Here is an 18,990-nt window from a genome sequence, read left to right on the forward strand (position 1 = left end):
TAAATCACACTGTAATCCAATCGTGTGTTGGTGTGTTGCAGTGCAGATACTGCAATTAACTTTGGAGCAATAACTTACAGGAGCCAGCGGACAAAGGGCTGGGAGGGAAAAAGAGAGGGAGAGAGATGGGAGAAGATGAGGAAAGAAGAACTGAGAGCTGGTTACAAAAATGGAATCTGGGAACATGGTATACTAAGAAAAGGATGGCGTGATAATGGCAGAGGGCATTAGAGAAGTAAAGTGGAGAGTAGAGAAAGAGGAGCAGATTGGCCTCTGGTTAAATGCAATCAAGGATGAAAGGGTGGTGAAGAAGAGATGGAAAGAAAAGGAGGAAAGAAAAAGAAAGCTGAATGGAGCATGATGCTATTGTCAATATCCACTGATCTGTCATCTGCCTTTTCAGAAAGTTGAGGGGAGGGTGATGGGTCACATGTGAATGGTAACGTGCAATACAGTATCACTGAATGGATGTGACCTCAAAACACTTTACAGTCATGGCCGAATGGAAAACAGGCCACTGGGTACAGACAGGAAAAAGGCCCCTCCTACATAGGAGCAAGACACCCCGCCTGAAAGAGATGCAAAACAATGACTAGCTAGTCATTTTGTGTCTTTGTGGTTGTATTACATCTCTTCTTGCATCCGTGTTTTTTGCATCTATTTGTGTTTGTTTATTGACTCTTCATAGTCATTTTGTGGTTTTTGTGGTCATTAAGCATCAACTTATGGTTCTTTGAAGTTGTTTTGTTCTTGTAGTCATTTCTCTTTGTAGTAATCCAATGTCTCTTTATAATTATGTTTCATTTCTTTGAGGTTGTATTGTAACTTTTTGTAGTCATTTCACATCTCTTTGTAGATGTCGTGCATCTGTTTATGGTTGTTTTATGGCTCTTTGTAGTCATTTTGTAATCTTTTTTGTTTCTTTGTAGTAATTCTGTGTCTCTTTCTAGTCACATTGGACTTCTTTGCGTTTTCTAGTGTTTTGTCTTCATTTTGCATCTCTTTGTGTTGTTATGCGTCTGTTTGTAGATGTTTGACTGACCTAATAAGAAATGTTAACAGTCACTTCAAACAGATGCTCTGTCTGGCTTTGCCCAGGTAGGACCATTCAGCAATCCGCCTATTATTACAGTGCAGTAAAATAAATCCTAATCCAAATTAGCTTGTGTGTTTCATTTTTGCATGAGCGTGGCCGTGTCTGTGACTCTTTTCCCTTTGCAGGCAAACTGATCCCTCTCTGAATGCACTGAAAAAGTGCAGCAGGGTAAAATACCTTCAGGACATGTTTTTTTTTAAAAGTACTGATTTCAAATTATGGGTCAAGTCTTATTCATCACAGTTGGACCTGGGGCGCTATAAAAGGGGCTTGTGATAATACAGATGTGATGCATTTGAAAATCTCTTTGTATTCAGTGTCAGAGGTCTGGGTCAGCTACAGTACTCTGGAGCTGACGAGGCGAGGATTCATTTTCTCAAGGTGAGGATTCATTTGCTCAAGGACACATCAGCAGAGTGGATGCCGGCCAACATAGAGTTTAATCCTGGGACATCTTGTCTCCCTTGAAAAAAATTGCTTCGCTCAGCTGTTTAAACATACCCCAGTAGCAGCCCATTTTCATGAAAGCCTGTAAAATCAACTATACAGATTTTCAAAACAATCTAAAATGCCCCAAGGCTTCCCTGTAATGGGTTGTTTTGCAAACACTACTGTGCAGCACCATGGGATTCACCCCAGTGAGACTCTCAGGCAAATCACCCTCCAGAATGTGTTGGACATCTGTGTGTGCATGGATTTGTACTGCAAGTAAAAAGCCCACTTACATATTTTGTGTTGGTAAGATAGACAGCAAGAGAGAGAGAGAGAGAGAGAGAGAGAGAGAGGGGGGAAAGAGAGATGCGGGCGCAGTTTCAGCTTTGAGGGATTTCGCCTTACAAGCTGCTACGTTTCTGTCGACTCCAGAGCTGCAGCTTCAACATCTTAGATCAGACTCTGGCTGCCAGACCTGCACAAGCACCACTGGCAATAAAAGATTAAGTCAGTGCGCCTGCACACCCTCCAAAGTCAAAACACATAAATTGTTTATTCAGATTAAAATCATTGCTTGATTCTAGACTTTTCTTAACACTATCTGGAGGAGAAAGTGAGAAAAGTAAAGGAGGTCACTGTACTATCACTGTTTTCAGGCTATTGCATGCATCGTTAAGTGGATGCTTTTGAGCACTCATGTCATGTCAGTGGCTGCATGCAGCACCGCTGACACTAGCATAAACTTCAATGTGATTTCTGGTCTTGCTTTTGATTTCATTGTTCTCAAGTGATTTGGGGAAATGGGCAGTAATGGAAAGCAACTGTGTGTGTGTGTGTGTGTGTGTGTGTGTGTGTGTGTGTGTGTGTGTGTGTGTCCTGTGATAGAAAGAGAAGGCAGAGAATTAATGAGACAGAAGAAAGAGAGCAAGGCATGTCTCCTCCAGCTGTTTATCATCCCAGAGCACTCTGCTCAGATTAAACTACAACTACTTTATAATTACTATAATGTATTCTTATTGGACAAGAATGCCTTTCTTAATAAAGAGTCCAATAATTGACTCTCTGACTTATTCTCCTGCTCTAGTCCTCCTCTCTCTCACACACACACACACACTCACTATTGATCTCATTAATTCACATTACATTCTCATTAGCCTCAAAGAGTATTTAATTTTACACAAACAGGATGATGGCTGTGCAATTTTGAAAGCAGATCTATTAGTCAACAACAACAGATTTGTCCAGTCGTTCGGATCATTCTGTGTATCAGCACTGATTTGGCAGACCAGTGATTAAAATCTTCCTCTAAAATCTCCCCCAGTATAATTATTTCAGATGCAGGATATAATCTTTTAATAATAATAATCTATAAATTCCACCCTCACACTTATGCATTTTTTGCAGATTTTGCAGATTACACGATGATCCCTTACTGTGTAAATCTTTTACATGCAAATTATGTTCACTTAAGAGTTGCAGGTGGCGTTCAAAATTGCCAAAAGTGTGAATATGTCCCTGTAAAATCCACCTGTAATTGAGACCATAAATTCATGCCCCAATACACTGTTAAAGATACACATGGCAGGATTTATAACAGCACATCTTTCTTATCTGTAGAAATCACAAAATGGGACAGCACTTGAAATTGAAATTTAGACTGAGAAGGCTGGTTGTACCTTTAGTAAATAAAAAGCTGTGACAAACTACTGTGACATGTGAAATAAATAACTTACATTGGGGGAAAAAAATCCTAAATAAAACCTAATCTCTTTTTTCCTTTTTCGTACATTTGCAGACAGACTGCTGAACAGGATGCATGGTGGTAAAGCTGTTAGTGGTGAAAAGGAAATACAAGTTTCCTGTTGATTCCTGCTCAGGCTTGTAAACCGTGTCAACTTGTACTGTAATCTTTAAACTGGTACTGTTCCTTAAACTGTAATAAAGTTAATCTGTGCACATAGTTTTATTATTGATATGCTACCATATGATTTATGGCCCTTTTGGTGGCCCCTCTCTAGGAGCCACATTAATGTAAGACCTTCATAGTGTGGTTTCTGGTCCAGCACTGATTTAAAGGATCAAATCTATCTGGATTGTCATGCGGCTGCAAATATGTGCTACAAAAATCTGGTATGGTTTGCTTCATATGTATGCAGAAGCATTAACAATAGATTTAATTTATTTATTATTTATATAGGTTTTATATATTTTATGTGTCCAGATTGATTAAAAAGAACGTAAACACACTGTGGCTGTTGGAGATGACGTCTCTGATGTTATTTATCATTTCACTAACACAGAGAGATAAAGCCATTCAAAGAGAAACCGATTTGATCCCCCGGAGGTTCTTTCATAATTAGATAAGTCTCAACCCAAACCTTTGGCATTCAGCACTGCTAATGTTTTTGTGAATTTGTCCAATTCAGTCTAGCCTGTGGGAACTAAAGGACTAATCATATTTATTGAAGACTAAGAACAACCCATTGAACTAAGACTGAAACAAACTACTAATTTATGAGCAACTGTTTTGTACAAGCATATCTTTGTTTTCTACTCCTTGTTATCATGTGTAATCACTAGGTGGCACTGTTGACACTGAAACTGCATTGCTAAGCAGCCTGGAAAATTGTATCAAGATGTTTAACAATTTTCTTTTGCATTATACAAAATTATTATTATTGTTAAAGTGAACAGCTGAATGATATGAAGAAAAGCAGTGTGCAGTATACCAATGGTTGTCAAGAACTGTACTTAAGTGCAATTTTGAGGTACTTTTAGCATTTTAGCATACAATTAAAATACTCAAGTATACTTTAAACTTCTACTATATTTCAGAAAATTGTATTGCCAAATTTATCTGACAGCTGGAGTTAGTTTACCGATTAAAATTTTACAAACAAAACATATGATTCATTTATAAAATATGATACTGTGCCATAGATTAAACTCTCCAACAGTACGAAATTATTCAAAATTACTCCTTACATATTAAAGCAAGTCTCTCCTTCACATTTGGAAAGGGAGGATGAAGCAAGAGAGTTTGAATCTGCACCTGCACGGCTAGATGCCACTAAATCCTACACACTGATGCTTTTTAAGTCCATTTTACTTAAGTGAAAATCTGGATTGTAACAGAGTATCTTTACAGAACAGTATTGCCACCCTTATTTACATCAAAGATATGAGTACTGCTTCCACCGCTGCAGTAAAAAACCCTCAGGGTATATCAAAAATAGAAGAGTGATCTATATCAGCGTCTTTATCTTTACACTTCAGCCCCAATGTCGTCACCATACACACGCTGCTCATTCTCACGTTCAAGTTTTATGGCCACACATATTTAACTTTTCTTTGCAAAACACCCTATTTTTGATGTATTCTTGAGAACGCAAAGAGAGCTCGTAAACCATTGTTTGACCACCAAGTTCTGACCGTGTGATTTGTGACGCCAACAGACCTCAAGCTGCTGACATGTACAGATCAGTAAGTTGATTGGCGAGTTCCTCATCATTTCCGAGAACCAGAGGAAGGGTTTTTTCTTCTTTCTCTAGAGAAACAAGCTATTCTAGTCTTCCCAACTTGTCTGAGCCTATACCAAACCCACTGTGAAGTGCTAATTCTGACAACTTTATCGCAACAGCAACCAGTGGCTGAATATCCGTTTGAGTTTGTTTTGCAAAAAATAAAAATGACAACCTGTAAGAAACAGAGGGTGTTTCATTGTTCTGAGCCCCTTGTGCATGTGGCATCTAAGAATATGTTTATGTTATGTATATATATTTTTTTATTTTTTTCTAACTGTACCATTCGTTTTAAAATCAAATATAAAAGTATTGCAAATGTGAATCATGTGAGTCACTGCAAAATGGCAGCAGTTGAAATGAGGAATTGGTCATGTTGCACCTTCACCCATCTTTAGCTTTGCTCAAACTGAAGGCGTTAAAGATATTTGTTAGCAGGAAGTCAGAGGACAAGAGACAGAGTGAGAAAGAAAAAAACAATCAGCTGAGCCTTTTGAATAACAAATAGTGTGAATAATGAAGCTGATTTGACATGAACTGGCTTTTCGATCGAAAACAATGAACAGCAAACTCACCAGCAGATAAAGTCACAGAGGTTTACCTTCTGTTTTATTTTTATCTTTAAACCAATATTTTGTATTATTTCTGAGATCCAGTCATAAACATTTGATGCTGTGCATGCATGTTTGTGGCTTTTCCTACACGGCCTTAATACGTCCTTTACATTTTTCATCCAGCTCTCTTTGTCACATTGATTTTGTTGGTTTTCTTCTTCCTCGTGACTCAAAGGCATCAAGCCAAGACTGTTGTAAGACTGTGATGTGGCTCATGATCCGAGACATGTACACTGCTGGATCTGTCAGAAAGTCATATTGAAGTGACAAGTGTAACTGTAGCATACATGTAATGCAAAGTGTGCAGCTATATGTAAAATCTGAGTGGCAGGGCAGTGTCGAGACTGGAAAATGTCAGATGTCCTCTAATAGCATTCCTCCTTCGTAGAAGACTGTTGATGTTTCAGAGAAAGAAGATCTGAAAGACATGTTTGAGTCAGGATTAAGTCCGACTTCAGTTTCTAATTTGTTTTTGAGGAATTAATATTGGTTAGAAAGTGAAAGAGACTAAAGTCCTGATGAGAACTCAGTAGAAGCCCATTTTCTTTTATGAAAAGGCAGTTTATAATCCTATTTAAAAGGTGAAAAGAGACGGTAATTGTAAGTGTGAATATTACACATTTTATTTTATTTATCCTATGCGTCTGACAAATGTATTTATTTGAGATGAGTGTAATGGTAAGTGAAAGTCTAATTTAGTGATTGTACAACTAACATGAGCTGGTGGCTGACTCAGTATGAGTTTTATCTGAACTAGAAACAGTCCGACCAGAATTACTGTCAGTATCATAACAGGAAAGCAGAGAGACAGCAATGAGCTCTTATTTAAAATGAAACACTTACGAATGGTTTACCAACATTTAAATGTCCGGTGTGTGACACTTTGGGTCGCCTTCCTTGGAGGCTGCAATGTTGAACCTCCATGTTTCTACAGTAGCCCAGAACAGACAAACCAAACACTGACTCTAGATAGAGATGTTTGTGTTTTTCACACGTTTTGCCACCATTGTAATTTCTCCTTTGTGCTTTGAGGGCAAGGTTGAAGCAAGGGAGTTGCACCACTAGATACCACATACATAAATATAAATCCATTAGTCTTATTAGCAATACTTTTATTTTGAGTTGCAACAACATACTCAATGTATGTTTGGTCAAATAGCCAGAACTTTAAATCATAATTTGATTCTTAGGTTCAGATATTACTAAATGGAGTAAAAATATAATGAAAACAACATAGCAAGTCCCTGTTTGCAAAAGTCTTTCATAATGCAATAGCAATAGAGAAGTTTAAATGTACACTATTACACACACAGTTCCTGTGAAAATCTGTAAAAGTACAGAATCATTATTAGCAAAATATACGTAAAGTTTTGAAAGTAAAAACACTACTATGTTACTATTTTTCTATTATGTCCACATTAGAATCTGTCGATTTAATGTTGTAGCTGCTCTCAAGGTGGATCTAATTTTAACCTCTGCACATCCTGTTTACTTATGCTCTCATCTGTAACAATGCATTATATTTTGTCTCCATCACCCAGATCATTAATAAATATTTCCAACTCAAATGTGAATTCTGAATTGGGGTAAAATTGTGCGTTTTACTAACACAGGAGTGTGTGAAACTGTGCCTCCTCAAAAGAAGTGGGTGCACCACATGAACCGATGCTGACAGATTACGCTCATGACACCCACGTTTGATTGACTTCAGTGAGGTCGGGCCAGTTCGGTGGAGTGTTTAAAGTCACCTGGAAAATGTAATACCGGTTTACTGTAAGTAAGACAGTTTAACTGAAAGTAGCTGTACACAGTAATGCAAACAGATAAACTGCAATGTTGTCATTTGTAATAGTAAACAAGCGGAGCTCACCCTAATGTCTAACCAACAGAGGTTTCAGCTGCATACGGCAGAGCTACTACATGGACCAAATGTGTATCTGTGCTGTTATCTCAAAGCATGCGGTTGATTAACCACTGATACTTGATTTTAGCTAGCATATCTTGAGTAGGCTGTATCATGAAACCAAAATGTGTATCCTCTATGAGACCAGAAAGCAAAATTGGACTGATTTATTGCATTTAAACAGGAAACGTAAAAGTAATGTCAGAAAACGTTGCATGTTATTGGTTTTGGCAGGTGTACTGTTATAGTACACGGTAGTACAGTAGGTTTTTGTAACTGCTGTGCCAAATAGTGTCAAGATAGGCCAATCCCATATATGCATTTTTGTGCAGGTGACCCCAGGAGATGTCCCTGCGTCTGTCTTTAACTACAGTTGCTGTATGTCCAAAATATGGGTGTGACAACCAATGACAGCATTCAAGGGCGTGCAAATTAAAACAGCTGATAATGTATGAGAGGGATAAGGATATTAAGTGCCACTGTGGACAGAAAGAGGAACTCGTCACAGAGGAAACTCCCACAGACTTCTCGACAGTATTTGTGAGGAGCTAGCTGACAAGAAGGAAGCAATGGTGACAGACGGACAAAGGAAATTATGTAAGGTAGGTGACTGGAAGACATACTGTGTTTGATTTAGTGAATGGCTGATAGTGTCATATTGCTCAGATCTATACTTAATTTCATTCCACAGCTTGAAACGGTCTATAGGCTGTACAAAAAGGTGTATGTGTGTATTTCCATGTATGTGTACTTACCATAATGATATTAGTACTTATCTGGAAGGAGGAAGTAAAAGGCAAATGGAATTGACAACATGCAAAGCAACTTGATGACGTCCTGTGACTCAAATGTGATGAAATGTGAATTACTGTGAATTTTGACAGTAAATGAGACAGGAATTGTTTAATAGAGTGCCACACTGACATCAGTGTAGGAATGTAACTTTTTGATCATGTCAGCAAAAGACCAAAAGCAAAGTCAGTCGACAGTTTAATCATTTTATTATGATGGTAATTCATGATGCCTTATTCGTTCAGTCATTTTCCTACATATGCAGCGTTTCCATGCTTATATTTGGGTGTATCTCCATTTGCCTTTGATATTGCTCTGCTGCTGGTTTCATGTCAGCTTCACTGTCATACCTGACACTTGTGCTCTGCTGTGTAGCAGACAATAAAAGAAGGTTATTTGGTTTCATAGTGTTGGCTTCCCACAATCTCAATGGGTTTTTCCCCAAGCCTGCTACTGTAAACAGCAAGCCAGAAGTGGGGACTGTTTCGCCTGACTGACCCTTAAAATCCCCCCGCCCCGGTTTATGATTAATGCTTTGAGATTATTACACTTTATTTTCTCTTTTTTTTATATTTCTTGCTTTATTTGAAGATATTTTAACAGCAAAATAATTCAAATAGTTTCAATATTTATATTATTGAATGACTGGGATCCATTGTAAAATATGTTAAATATATTTTTAAAATCATTGTCAGATAATGGTTGTTTTATTAGGAAGCTTTTCTTAACTTTTCAGTTTTCACATTCACTTTGTAGCAATAATCAATTACCATTCAGAACTGCAGAAATTGTAGAAACGTTCTATGCGTTTAAATATTTTAAAATTATCAGAAGCTGATAAATGATCTTAAGGGTCTTTTTTTTATGAACTTTGCAGGTTGGATTTACAATCAGAAATTACACCTTTGTGTTAAATGTGTAAGCAACTTAGGTCCGGTTTTAGGTCCAGATCATTGAATCTGAAAAACTAAATAGAATAAAATAAAATCGCAATAAATTAGACATTTATAACTAAATGAAAACAGAATTTGCATTTAGTAAATATTAACAATGACTAAAATCATGTAGTAGCCGAAGAAATTTAGGCAAAACGTAATATTTAATATTAATGTTATTGTATCTTTTATGTTGTATCAGTACTCTTAACATGTCCAAGTGTCTTATTATATATATATCTATCTATAATATTTCATCAGAGTTGTAAAACCGCTCATCTGTGTCATCAGTATTTGGTATCTTTTCGTTGATATGTGTCTCCAGAGACAGCATGTGTATCTGTTTAATAACACATGTGAGAGAGAAAGATAAGAGACAGGCGGATGTGTGGTGACATCCCACAACAAGCAGACAGTCAAAGCGGAAGTAAGGGCTGGTACTGTGGTCATGACTCATTTCTTCATTATTTCTAGTAAATGAACTACTCTCTCTCTCTCTCTCTCTCTCTCTCTCTCTCTCTCTCTCTCTCTCTCTCTCTCTCTCCCTCTCTCTCTTTCTCTCTCTTTCAATATGTATATACCCGACCTCCCCTCTCATCAACAGTAAAGTTTCCTGAGACCAGCTCAGAAAAAATTAAAGGGGGAGGGGGGGGTCTCCTACCAGTGTCTGTCCCCAGGAATGATGCCTCTCTTATGGCTTATGCTTTGGCCAATGCTTCCTCCTCTGGCTCATTTCTCTGACGATAGCTGTGCCGTCCAGGAGAGCTTACAGAGCGGTAAGTCTAGAAAATCCTTAAAATGTGTCAGTTTGAGTAATTCTAGATTATAAATCGGATCATTGCTCAGATAAATCTGCATTCCTTGGATTGCTTTTTGTTGTACTGTTTGTGTGATACAAATATAAGGAATGGTTACAATCAGTGGTTGAATACAGCTTTGAAGTAACAGTTTTATACTTTTACTCTGCTATTTCAGCATTAAATATTATACTTTTTACTACATTTATCTGACAGCTATAGTTAGTACTTTGCCGATGATCAACTTTCATGCAAAACATGTTGTCAGCTTCTAAAATGTGATGAGTCGCTTAGTGAAAAACATGGTCAGGAATTGACTCATTAAAGTTTTATTTTCCTATAAAAGTGCATCATAGGAGAGTTTTCAACATGTCTTCATTCTAAAGTCATCTTTTTCATCATTCTAGTGTAGAAAGCTGCAATCTTATTCTTCATGTTATTCTTCAAGATACAGAAATATTTTTAAACAAGTTCATTTAAATTACAGGTTTAAGTACTCTTAAAGACTTAGGACAAAAAAAAAAACATTATTAGACTAAGATGCCCAAAATGTAAGTAATAAATTACAGCCAAAATGCTGTTCACACCTTAAGGCATCAGGGTTAATGAATTATGCGTACTATTTAAGTTGGGGGATTGCTGGTAAAGTGGAACTGTTTCTGATAATTTACCAATGTCTCAGTCCCTCCTATGATGCTATTCTAACTACCTTTAGAGCTACCGTATACTATACAGAAGGGAAAAAAAAAACAAGCATAGGATGGGTGAGTCTTCCTCTAACACACACTGATCAAAAAACAAATTTTACCAGGCACTACGGTCAAACAGGAGCACTTAAAGGAAATTCAATTGTTATTCAAGCGGCCTAAAGAATTAAATACACAATAATAATAATAATAATAATAATAATAATAATAATAATAATAATAATAATGATAATAATAATACAAATTGCATTAAAAAGATGATTCATGTGAAATTCTGATTCAACATTACAACCCATAACAAGAACTATTTAAAAACTAAATAAAAACTATCCATCATTTTTTAAATTTCTATAACGTTAACATTATGTCATTTTACTTTTCATCCCGATTCACTGTAAGGTTGAATAGGTCTCCCAAGGGGATGTCATAGCCAAAGAACAAAAAGAAAGATTGTTTTTTTTATCAATTATTTGCTTATGATGAGCTCAGCCTGTTTTTTTAGCAATGGAAACAGACTGAAGGAGAAATGCTACTGTAGAGACATGGCGGTTCAACATAGTGGTCCCAGTGGAAGACGGCCCACACTATCTGTAGATAATAATGGCTCAATCTAAAGTAACAAAAACATAACAGTTACTATAGTCAGGTGATTATATACTACTGAAAATATCCCTATGAATATTATATTCCATTTCTGCCAATAGAGCCTCCTGAATGTTACACACGGGACCTTTAAGCTGTTTAGCACAGTAGTTGACCAATTACCTGAAAAAAACACTTTTCCCTCCCTTCCCAGAGTCTCCATTGCTGAAATCCTTACAGTGCTATAATGACTACAACTCCTATGTCCACTGCAAGTGGAGTCAACACACAAACATGACGCTGCAGCTCCGGTTCAAGAAAGGAAATCACAGGTAAAAAAAGCGGCTGGATGGTTGTATAGACTCAAATCAGAGAAAGTGTTTCATTGAAAGATGAAAACTGATCAAAACATAGGATATAGTGGAGGATTATGGGGAATATGTCAAAGTTTTATGTCCCACAGCTCTTTATCTTTTGTCCTTGCAGCAAGGAGTGTATGCCTTATGGTAATGCAAGCGAGCACAGGAGGTTCCAGTGTAGATATAAAACTCGGGCATTTTCCATTGGCATCAAGCACACTGTCTTCTTCCTCAAAGAGAAGACAGAGACCATCTGCTCATCTGTTCCACACAGGCCTCTGAATCTTTCTCAGCACTGTGAGTTCACAATCTGTCAATCAGAACTGTCACCTTTAATATGAATCAAAATAAAATGTGCTAATATGTACAAATTAATACATTTTATGAGGAAATAATGTACTGCATATTGTTTGTATTCAGTAGTGTCATCCCTTCAACGGTGTGTTTTTGTGTTGTGCAGTAAGAGCTCGCCCACCAGTCAATCTGTCCACACACGTTGAAGGTGATGGAGGCCAACGTCTCACCTGGTCCAGCTCCTACCCTTCCACCTCCTCCCTGAACAAAAACATCACATATCAGCTCAGCTACAGGACAGAAACACAGGACAACTGGACGGTTAGCATCAAACATACTGTACATACTCTGCTACCAGCTTGTGACCACATGACACTTTACTGTAGAGACAAATGTTATTTTTTAAATCATGAAGTGGGTTCTGAAAGATCAGCCTAGCAATTTTGCAATGTCTCAATTCAACAAAATTTTGTCCGGCATTAAAGGACAGTTGTGCAATTGTTGTTCCTGAACACAGCAAGTGACATTTAAACAGCTTCCTGCTTTATATTTGGTAATGATAACGAAAGCAGTTTTTCTGTAAACCACATTGTAGATTTCCTTTTATAGGGACACTGGTTTGTTCGCCATTTTAGTTTATTTCAGAAAGATTTGCTTTATTTGCTAAATAAAGGCATTGTAGGCCAGAGCCAATATGATGTAAACTAACATAATTATATATATCAGCGCACACTGAGAGCAGAAAGAAAGAAAATATGTCTTTGACTTTGACTTTGACTTAAATATGTCGTAAGCCAGAACTCACACACATGTTTTCATTCTCTCTGCAGACTGAGGATGTCACAAACACCAGTATGAAACTAGAGAAGCAATTGTTGCTTCCAGGTCTCAGGTATGAAGCCAGGGTGAGGGCCCGGGTCAGCGTGGGTCAGTGGAGCCACTGGAGTCCTGTGGTGACCTGGTACACTGAAGATGGTGAGTCCAAGTAGTGCTGGGCGATATACCAGATGAAGTGCTCTACTGAATTTAATTTCCCGTATAATATGAATTGTTCATACCACCAGCATTGTAAATACTTTCTTGCATGTGCACACATTAGCTTCAACTTTGACATTTGTTAGTAAACCATCTGGCCTCGAAGATTGAATGTATTGGATCATTTTACCCCTCTTTACCGACCCTGCTCCTTATCTCCTTCCCTCACATTTCTAATCTTCTCCCTCTGTCCATTTTTATGAGAGCCCCGGAAAAGTCTGAAGCTTTGCAGCTGTTGCTATTAGCTCTTTCTCTCTCTCCCTCTCTCTCTTCTGGCTCTAGATGCTGGGCAGTTTCCCAGTTTGCATTGTGTACTGGATGGAGAGAAGGAGGTGATATGTAGCTGGGAGGTGAACAGAGAGCTGGCTCACTTCATTACCTACCAGCTGGCCTGTCGACACAACCAAACTGCACCGTAAGTCGAGTGTGACGCTCACAATACCACCTGGTTGTCATTTATTCATTCACCTGAGCATCCCCCTCCTCTCCTCTCCTTTTAATCCCTGCCTTCAGGTCTGAGAGATGTTGTGTGAACCCCACAGTCACTTCTGACCTCAGCAGGAAAGCGCTGAAGTACAGCTGCTCACTGACTGTCGCAGACCCTGCACATCTGCTGCTAGAGCTCCAACCAACACGCAATGCCAAGATTTTTATGTCCAGAGAACACAGTGAGTACAGATTCGACACAGAGGGCACAACATTATAGGACAGACTGAGTGGAGGTGGGGAGGAGAGTGTGTCGCTCTGAGTAGTCCTGCCAAATTAAAAAGCACACAATGAGGTGATAAAGCCACAGGAAGCTGTGCAGACACACAGAGCTGAGCAACTGGGACGTGATTGAGTGCCCCCACCTAGTGTTTGAATGGCACTATTACGTCCCTGTTGGTTTATCACCAGGCAATAAGATAGCAAAAGAATTTGTTTTATTCGGTCATGAAACAACTCAAACATAACACACATAAATATTCACCAAAAAACAACTGAACAGATTCAGTCCAACATGAGACATGGACATACAGAAACACTAAATACTAAATTAAAACAAACGCCAACAAATTGTTACACATAATATTGAAGCATAAGTCAGCAGCAGTCATTACTTATTGCCATTATACAAATACAAAACAAAATAAACACTAAATACATTCATCTCTGTTCTTTCCATTTCATTAAAAAAAGAGAACTTTTCTGGACTGTATGTGTTTACAGGAGTGATTATGCAAATGTGTAAAACTTTTTGGAAACAAACCTCCCATAAACCATCATGGTTTAATGTGTCTTCTACAAACAAATGTCTTGTTGCGTAGTTCGACCCGACCCACCGCAGCAGATAAAGGTGGAGGACAAAGGCGAACGCTGGATGGTGCAATGGAAAGATTCAATCACAGCTTCAAAGCTCAAACTGTATTATCAGCTCTGCTATTACAGGACAGAGGATGAGGTGAGAACATTTTACCAACCCTTTCATACACTTTAATATTTTGAATAATGCTTCTCATGAAATAACATATATGCCTTAAAAACAAATGGGCACATTTTAGGAGATTTATATGCTTTCTATTTTCAGAAATCTATCGTGAACATTTCAGAGGGGTCTACGTCTTTGCCCATCCTGGATGCTTCTCTGGTCCCGTCCCAGCGCTACCAGGTCAAGGTCCGGACTCTGATCGTCTTTGAAAAAGATTCCAACTTTAGGGGAATCCCCTCTGAATGGACTAAACCTGTGGCGTGGATCTCACACAAGGGTACTTTATAGCAGCATGCACACAAATACAGACAGTATTTCATTGATTCTTGTGGGAATTACTTTTTGTTATTTATTGTGTTTAGTCAGAGGTAAACAGCATGGGCCAAAAAACGCCTCATAGTACATATGACGAATGATCATCACCATTATCATCATCTGTTGTGTTTTCTGTCCCCTCACAGCCACCTGGTCCCCAGCCACCCTGATCTATTTGGCCGTCAGTGTGGTTGTGGCCACAGTCTTCCTCACGCTCTACTGCACCATTCCAGCTTGTCAAAGGTCCTATATTCATGTTTACTGGATTTGTGTTTCTTCATTTCTCTTTAAACCTGCGATTAGCTGAGTGCTTTATTACATACAAGTCTTACTTCTTGAAATATAAAGGTTATATTGCTTTGTAAAACGTGACAGTATCACTGTAAACCACTTGACATGCTTTACTTACATGCCAAAGAACGTTTTATAAATGACAACTTTTTTACATATACTAATATTTTGAACAAACAGGAGGGTCATTCTGTGGGTGGACTCAGTTCCTTCTCCAGGCAAAAGCAAAATCCTGTCTGAGATCAAGGTGAGACTTTGATTGAATCTCACGTCTTAAGACATAATTTGTGTTTGTCTGATTGTATTTTGAGTAACTTGTAAATCATGATGTATTTTTGTGACCCAGTCTGCCACCAGCTGGACCCTCATGCAGAGTGAAATCACGTCCATGTGCAAAGTGCAGCACTTCAACAGCATATCAACATGGTAGTAATTATGTTTCATACTGGACATTTCCAGACAGATAATAATAAAAACAAATATCTCTGATGCATGAATGAATACATGATACACCGATTCTGTGTTATCTAGCAAAAACACTTTCTGCTCTGTCTCTCCCTGCAGCTCTTCAGACGCTTTGCTGTGGCCGGCAGAGGACAGTGAAAAAAAGTGTTTGGAGCAGGATGAGGGCTGCTGGAAGTGTGATAACCTGCCCTCCCCTGCTGAGGGGGTTACCAGCTCTGACACATCCTCCATGAGCTTCAGCGGGCCGTACATCTTCTGTCAGGTCAGCGACTCACAATCCCACTCTGTGTCATTTGTCAAGTATCCAGGTGCTGAGAATTTCTCAAGCACTCACAGTAGATCAGACACACAAAAGCAAAGACATTCAGCTCTGAATGTTCCATTTCTTTCTGCTTTTGTGTTTTATAACTGCTGAAATACTGTCCAATATACATAATGTGTTCCTAACATTGCATCAGATATTTGTCTATTTCTCCGCCATCTGCCAGGAAGTGCAGAATACTTATTTGCATACAAGTGTGTAAAAAAGACATGTTGTGGTTTTACAGTGAGTTATGTGCCAGACTGTCCTGGCCACGTGCAATTCTGGGAAGTCCATGCTCCACAACAAGAAAAAGTCATGTGCCATTTTTACATTTTATATGAAATAAACAACAAAGATATATGTTAAATAGCAAGCTTTAGAGGTACTGGTAGGTGGATTTTGTTACATTTGGACAAAGCCGGGCTAGCTGTTTCCCACTGCTTCCAGTCTTTATTCTAAGCTAAGCTAACTGGCTGCTGGTTGTAGCTTCAAAGGGTACAGAGATGTGGTGTCCATTTTCTCATCTAACTCTCAGCAAGAAAGCTTAAAGTGTTTTCTAAAACTATTTCTTTAATTACAGTCAAATCAAATCAAATCAAATGCTATACCAAAAACAATTTAGAAGAGCCACTTGCAAAGACTGTAGAGCGGTTTATAAATTAGCAAATGACAAGAAATATTCTTAATTAGTTTGCAGCCATTACCTGCATACCTAACAGCATTGTTTCTTTTTGACAGGCATCAGAGCGAAGCTGCAAGTCAGTGGATGTCAGGTGTGAAGAGGAAGAGAAAGAAGGCCCCTCAGATCACTCTGCATCTCCCTCCCCTGTGAATTTCACCCTTTACGGGGAAGGTTATGTGTGTCTGCCCAGCCGCAATGTCTCCAGGTCCACACAGGATCTTATATCTCACAGCGATGCCAACACAAACACAAGCAGGCACGAAAGCACTGAGCAGGACCAACAACGTCGAGATAAGACGTATGTCCAGCTGGGCCTCAGTGAGCCCACAAGCAGCCAGCAACCTCCACCGGCCTACACGCCAGGACCATTCACTCCCTGGCCTCAAGGGGGCACCATACAGGCCTCGGGGTACTGCCACCTCCCATACCCCACATGAGAGCAGAAAAGTAACCTGCAGTACTTAAAGGGAGAGGACATCAAGGAGGCTTTCTCAGCAGATAAAACTATGTCATGTTTTGTTTTTGTTTTTCATAAGCTTTCCACTTTATTTTAAAGCTACTTATGCTTCCATGTGAAAAAATGCAACCATGTGAATACATTTGGCTTGGTTTTATGTTTATCTGACCTAATATCAGGTTGGTTGGCCGACCAATGGAGGGCAGTAGTGAGCTGAGCCTGTGAGTAAATGTAAGGGATGGACTTCATTATTACAAATATACACATAATATGAAGATCATATACTATATATTTTTGTAAGCAGGGAAGAATGTAAAATGTTCACACGTAATGTATCCACAGATTCTCAAGAACTGTGTTGAAATATTGTAATTTTTATTACTTCCTCAAACTAATTTCTTCCATCACTGCTGAGGTAAAAAGCAGAATTATGACAGCTGCATTTCATGGAGAAACAAGTGCGTGACTTTGCTGACTGCCATGTTCACTGTGGTCATGTATGCACGTTTGCACAGGGGTGGGTAAGTTAGGACCTTGTTGTCAATGTTGTAGCTTATGTGTTACTGAATATATGTTATCTACATGCTGATGTGCTGATACTGCTATGTTGTGTTCAAGGCATCATTTAAAATGAGAGGACAACGTACTGGAAATATGTTAAAGTTACTTTTCAGGAATGCCATGTCCTTCAGCTTGTGTTATTTACAGTATATGTATGTTTTGATATTCAGCTATGAATGAGTGTAATGTGAAAATGTGAAATATTTGCTGCACTTTTGTATTGTGATAGTAAAATTGTCACAAATAATATTTGTCTGTGCTTTATGAATGGCTTACACACCACAAACACATACACACAAACATACACTAGCATTTAAAGTTTTCAGTCTTTATTAGGTAGCTAAAACTAATGTAGTCTGATACAGCTGTCCTGCAATAAATACAAATTAAATATATCTCTGTTTAGCTTTTGTTTCACTCTGGAGTAATTAATGTAAATTTAAGAATGTGTTCACACAGAAATTATACATTTCTATGGCATAATTCTTGCAGTCACATCACACTTAGCATTAGAACTTATGGTATTGTAGTTGTCATGCCTTGTACTAATTTCTCTCTCTCGTCTCTTTCTCTAATTCACAATAGTACACACGTGAGAAATTACACAACGTAACAACTTACAAAGCCATGACAAACACACCTGTAAGGTGGTAGCAGTTTCTACCCCTCGTATTTTGCTTAAAACTGTTTTTTCCTAATGTCAGGTGCCACATTTTCAGGTTAGACATGTATGTACAGTAATTTGGCAGCTGATAGCTCCAGATGTAGATATCACTGAGTCTGCCAAACTATGTATAGCTAGACTCTCACTCTATTTCTCTCACACAGACAAATTCACACTGTTATCTAATTTATTGCTCTGTTTATCTGCACATCTGTCTAACCTGACAGCGTTGTGCAGAGTATTCAGGGTCTCTGTGAGTATGTAATACATAGAGGTTGCCATGCATTCTTACTGTAAGACATTCATATCATGAACATATTGTGCTTGAGCAATGCATAAGTCGTTCTTGTCTCTGCGGTGAAAACACAATGCTGGAATTCCAGGCATGCTGATATCGAACTTCCTGTGTTTTCAGCCCATCGCTAGGTACAACTTCCTGTCTGCTGAGGTTGAAGAGCAGTTTGACACACACCAACTGAGTCATGATGCCCGAGAAAACGCTAAGGCACTCTCTTGTCCTTGGCCATGGCAAGTGGAAGGCGAGGGGAAGGTGATTTGATGTGTTTTCCCAGCATTCCTGGCTTTTCAGATGCTCAGCCCCAAAAAACAGCCACATTCCTCACAGTCACCGTCAGAGGGCTATTGTTCCCTGGAGGGGGGAGGGTGCTTTGAGTGAGTGAATGAGTGAGAGATTCATATTGATCTTGATCAGTGAA

General features: G+C 38.6%; 1 protein-coding gene across 2 annotated transcripts; it reads left to right on the plus strand.

The window, feature by feature from the left end:
• The first annotated feature begins 8,033 nt into the window (after positions 1-8,033).
• On the plus strand, positions 8,034-17,857 carry csf2rb (colony stimulating factor 2 receptor subunit beta). Of its 2 annotated transcripts, XM_051388045.1 has the most exons (15): positions 8,034-8,168; positions 9,898-10,069; positions 11,594-11,711; positions 11,866-12,035; positions 12,199-12,353; positions 12,863-13,007; positions 13,350-13,482; positions 13,581-13,735; positions 14,375-14,508; positions 14,635-14,812; positions 14,997-15,093; positions 15,322-15,388; positions 15,488-15,567; positions 15,706-15,868; positions 16,649-17,857. In XM_051388045.1, exons 2-15 carry the CDS (start codon positions 9,973-9,975, stop codon positions 17,027-17,029), a joined length of 2,073 nt encoding a protein of 690 aa, XP_051244005.1. In that variant the 5' UTR covers positions 8,034-8,168; positions 9,898-9,972; the 3' UTR covers positions 17,030-17,857. The 2 variants fall into 2 exon arrangements, with proteins under 2 accessions (XP_051244005.1, XP_051244003.1); XM_051388043.1 differs by lacking the exon at positions 8,034-8,168 and having other exon boundaries at positions 9,851-10,069.
• The last annotated feature ends 1,133 nt before the right edge of the window (positions 17,858-18,990 follow it).

The sequence above is a fragment of the Dicentrarchus labrax genome, unplaced genomic scaffold (genome assembly GCF_905237075.1).
Source record: "Dicentrarchus labrax unplaced genomic scaffold, dlabrax2021, whole genome shotgun sequence".
In the NCBI taxonomy this organism is placed as follows: Eukaryota; Metazoa; Chordata; class Actinopteri; family Moronidae; genus Dicentrarchus; species Dicentrarchus labrax.

Coding starts and splice junctions, on each gene's coding strand:
- csf2rb (XM_051388045.1), top strand. CDS start 9,973: ATGATGCCTCTCTTATGGCTTATGCTTTGGCCAATGCTTCCTCCTCTG. Junction 13,008..13,349: donor GACCTGGTACACTGAAGATG/GTGAGTCCAAGT, acceptor TTCTGGCTCTAG/ATGCTGGGCAGTTTCCCAGT. Junction 15,389..15,487: donor AAATCCTGTCTGAGATCAAG/GTGAGACTTTGA, acceptor TTTGTGACCCAG/TCTGCCACCAGCTGGACCCT.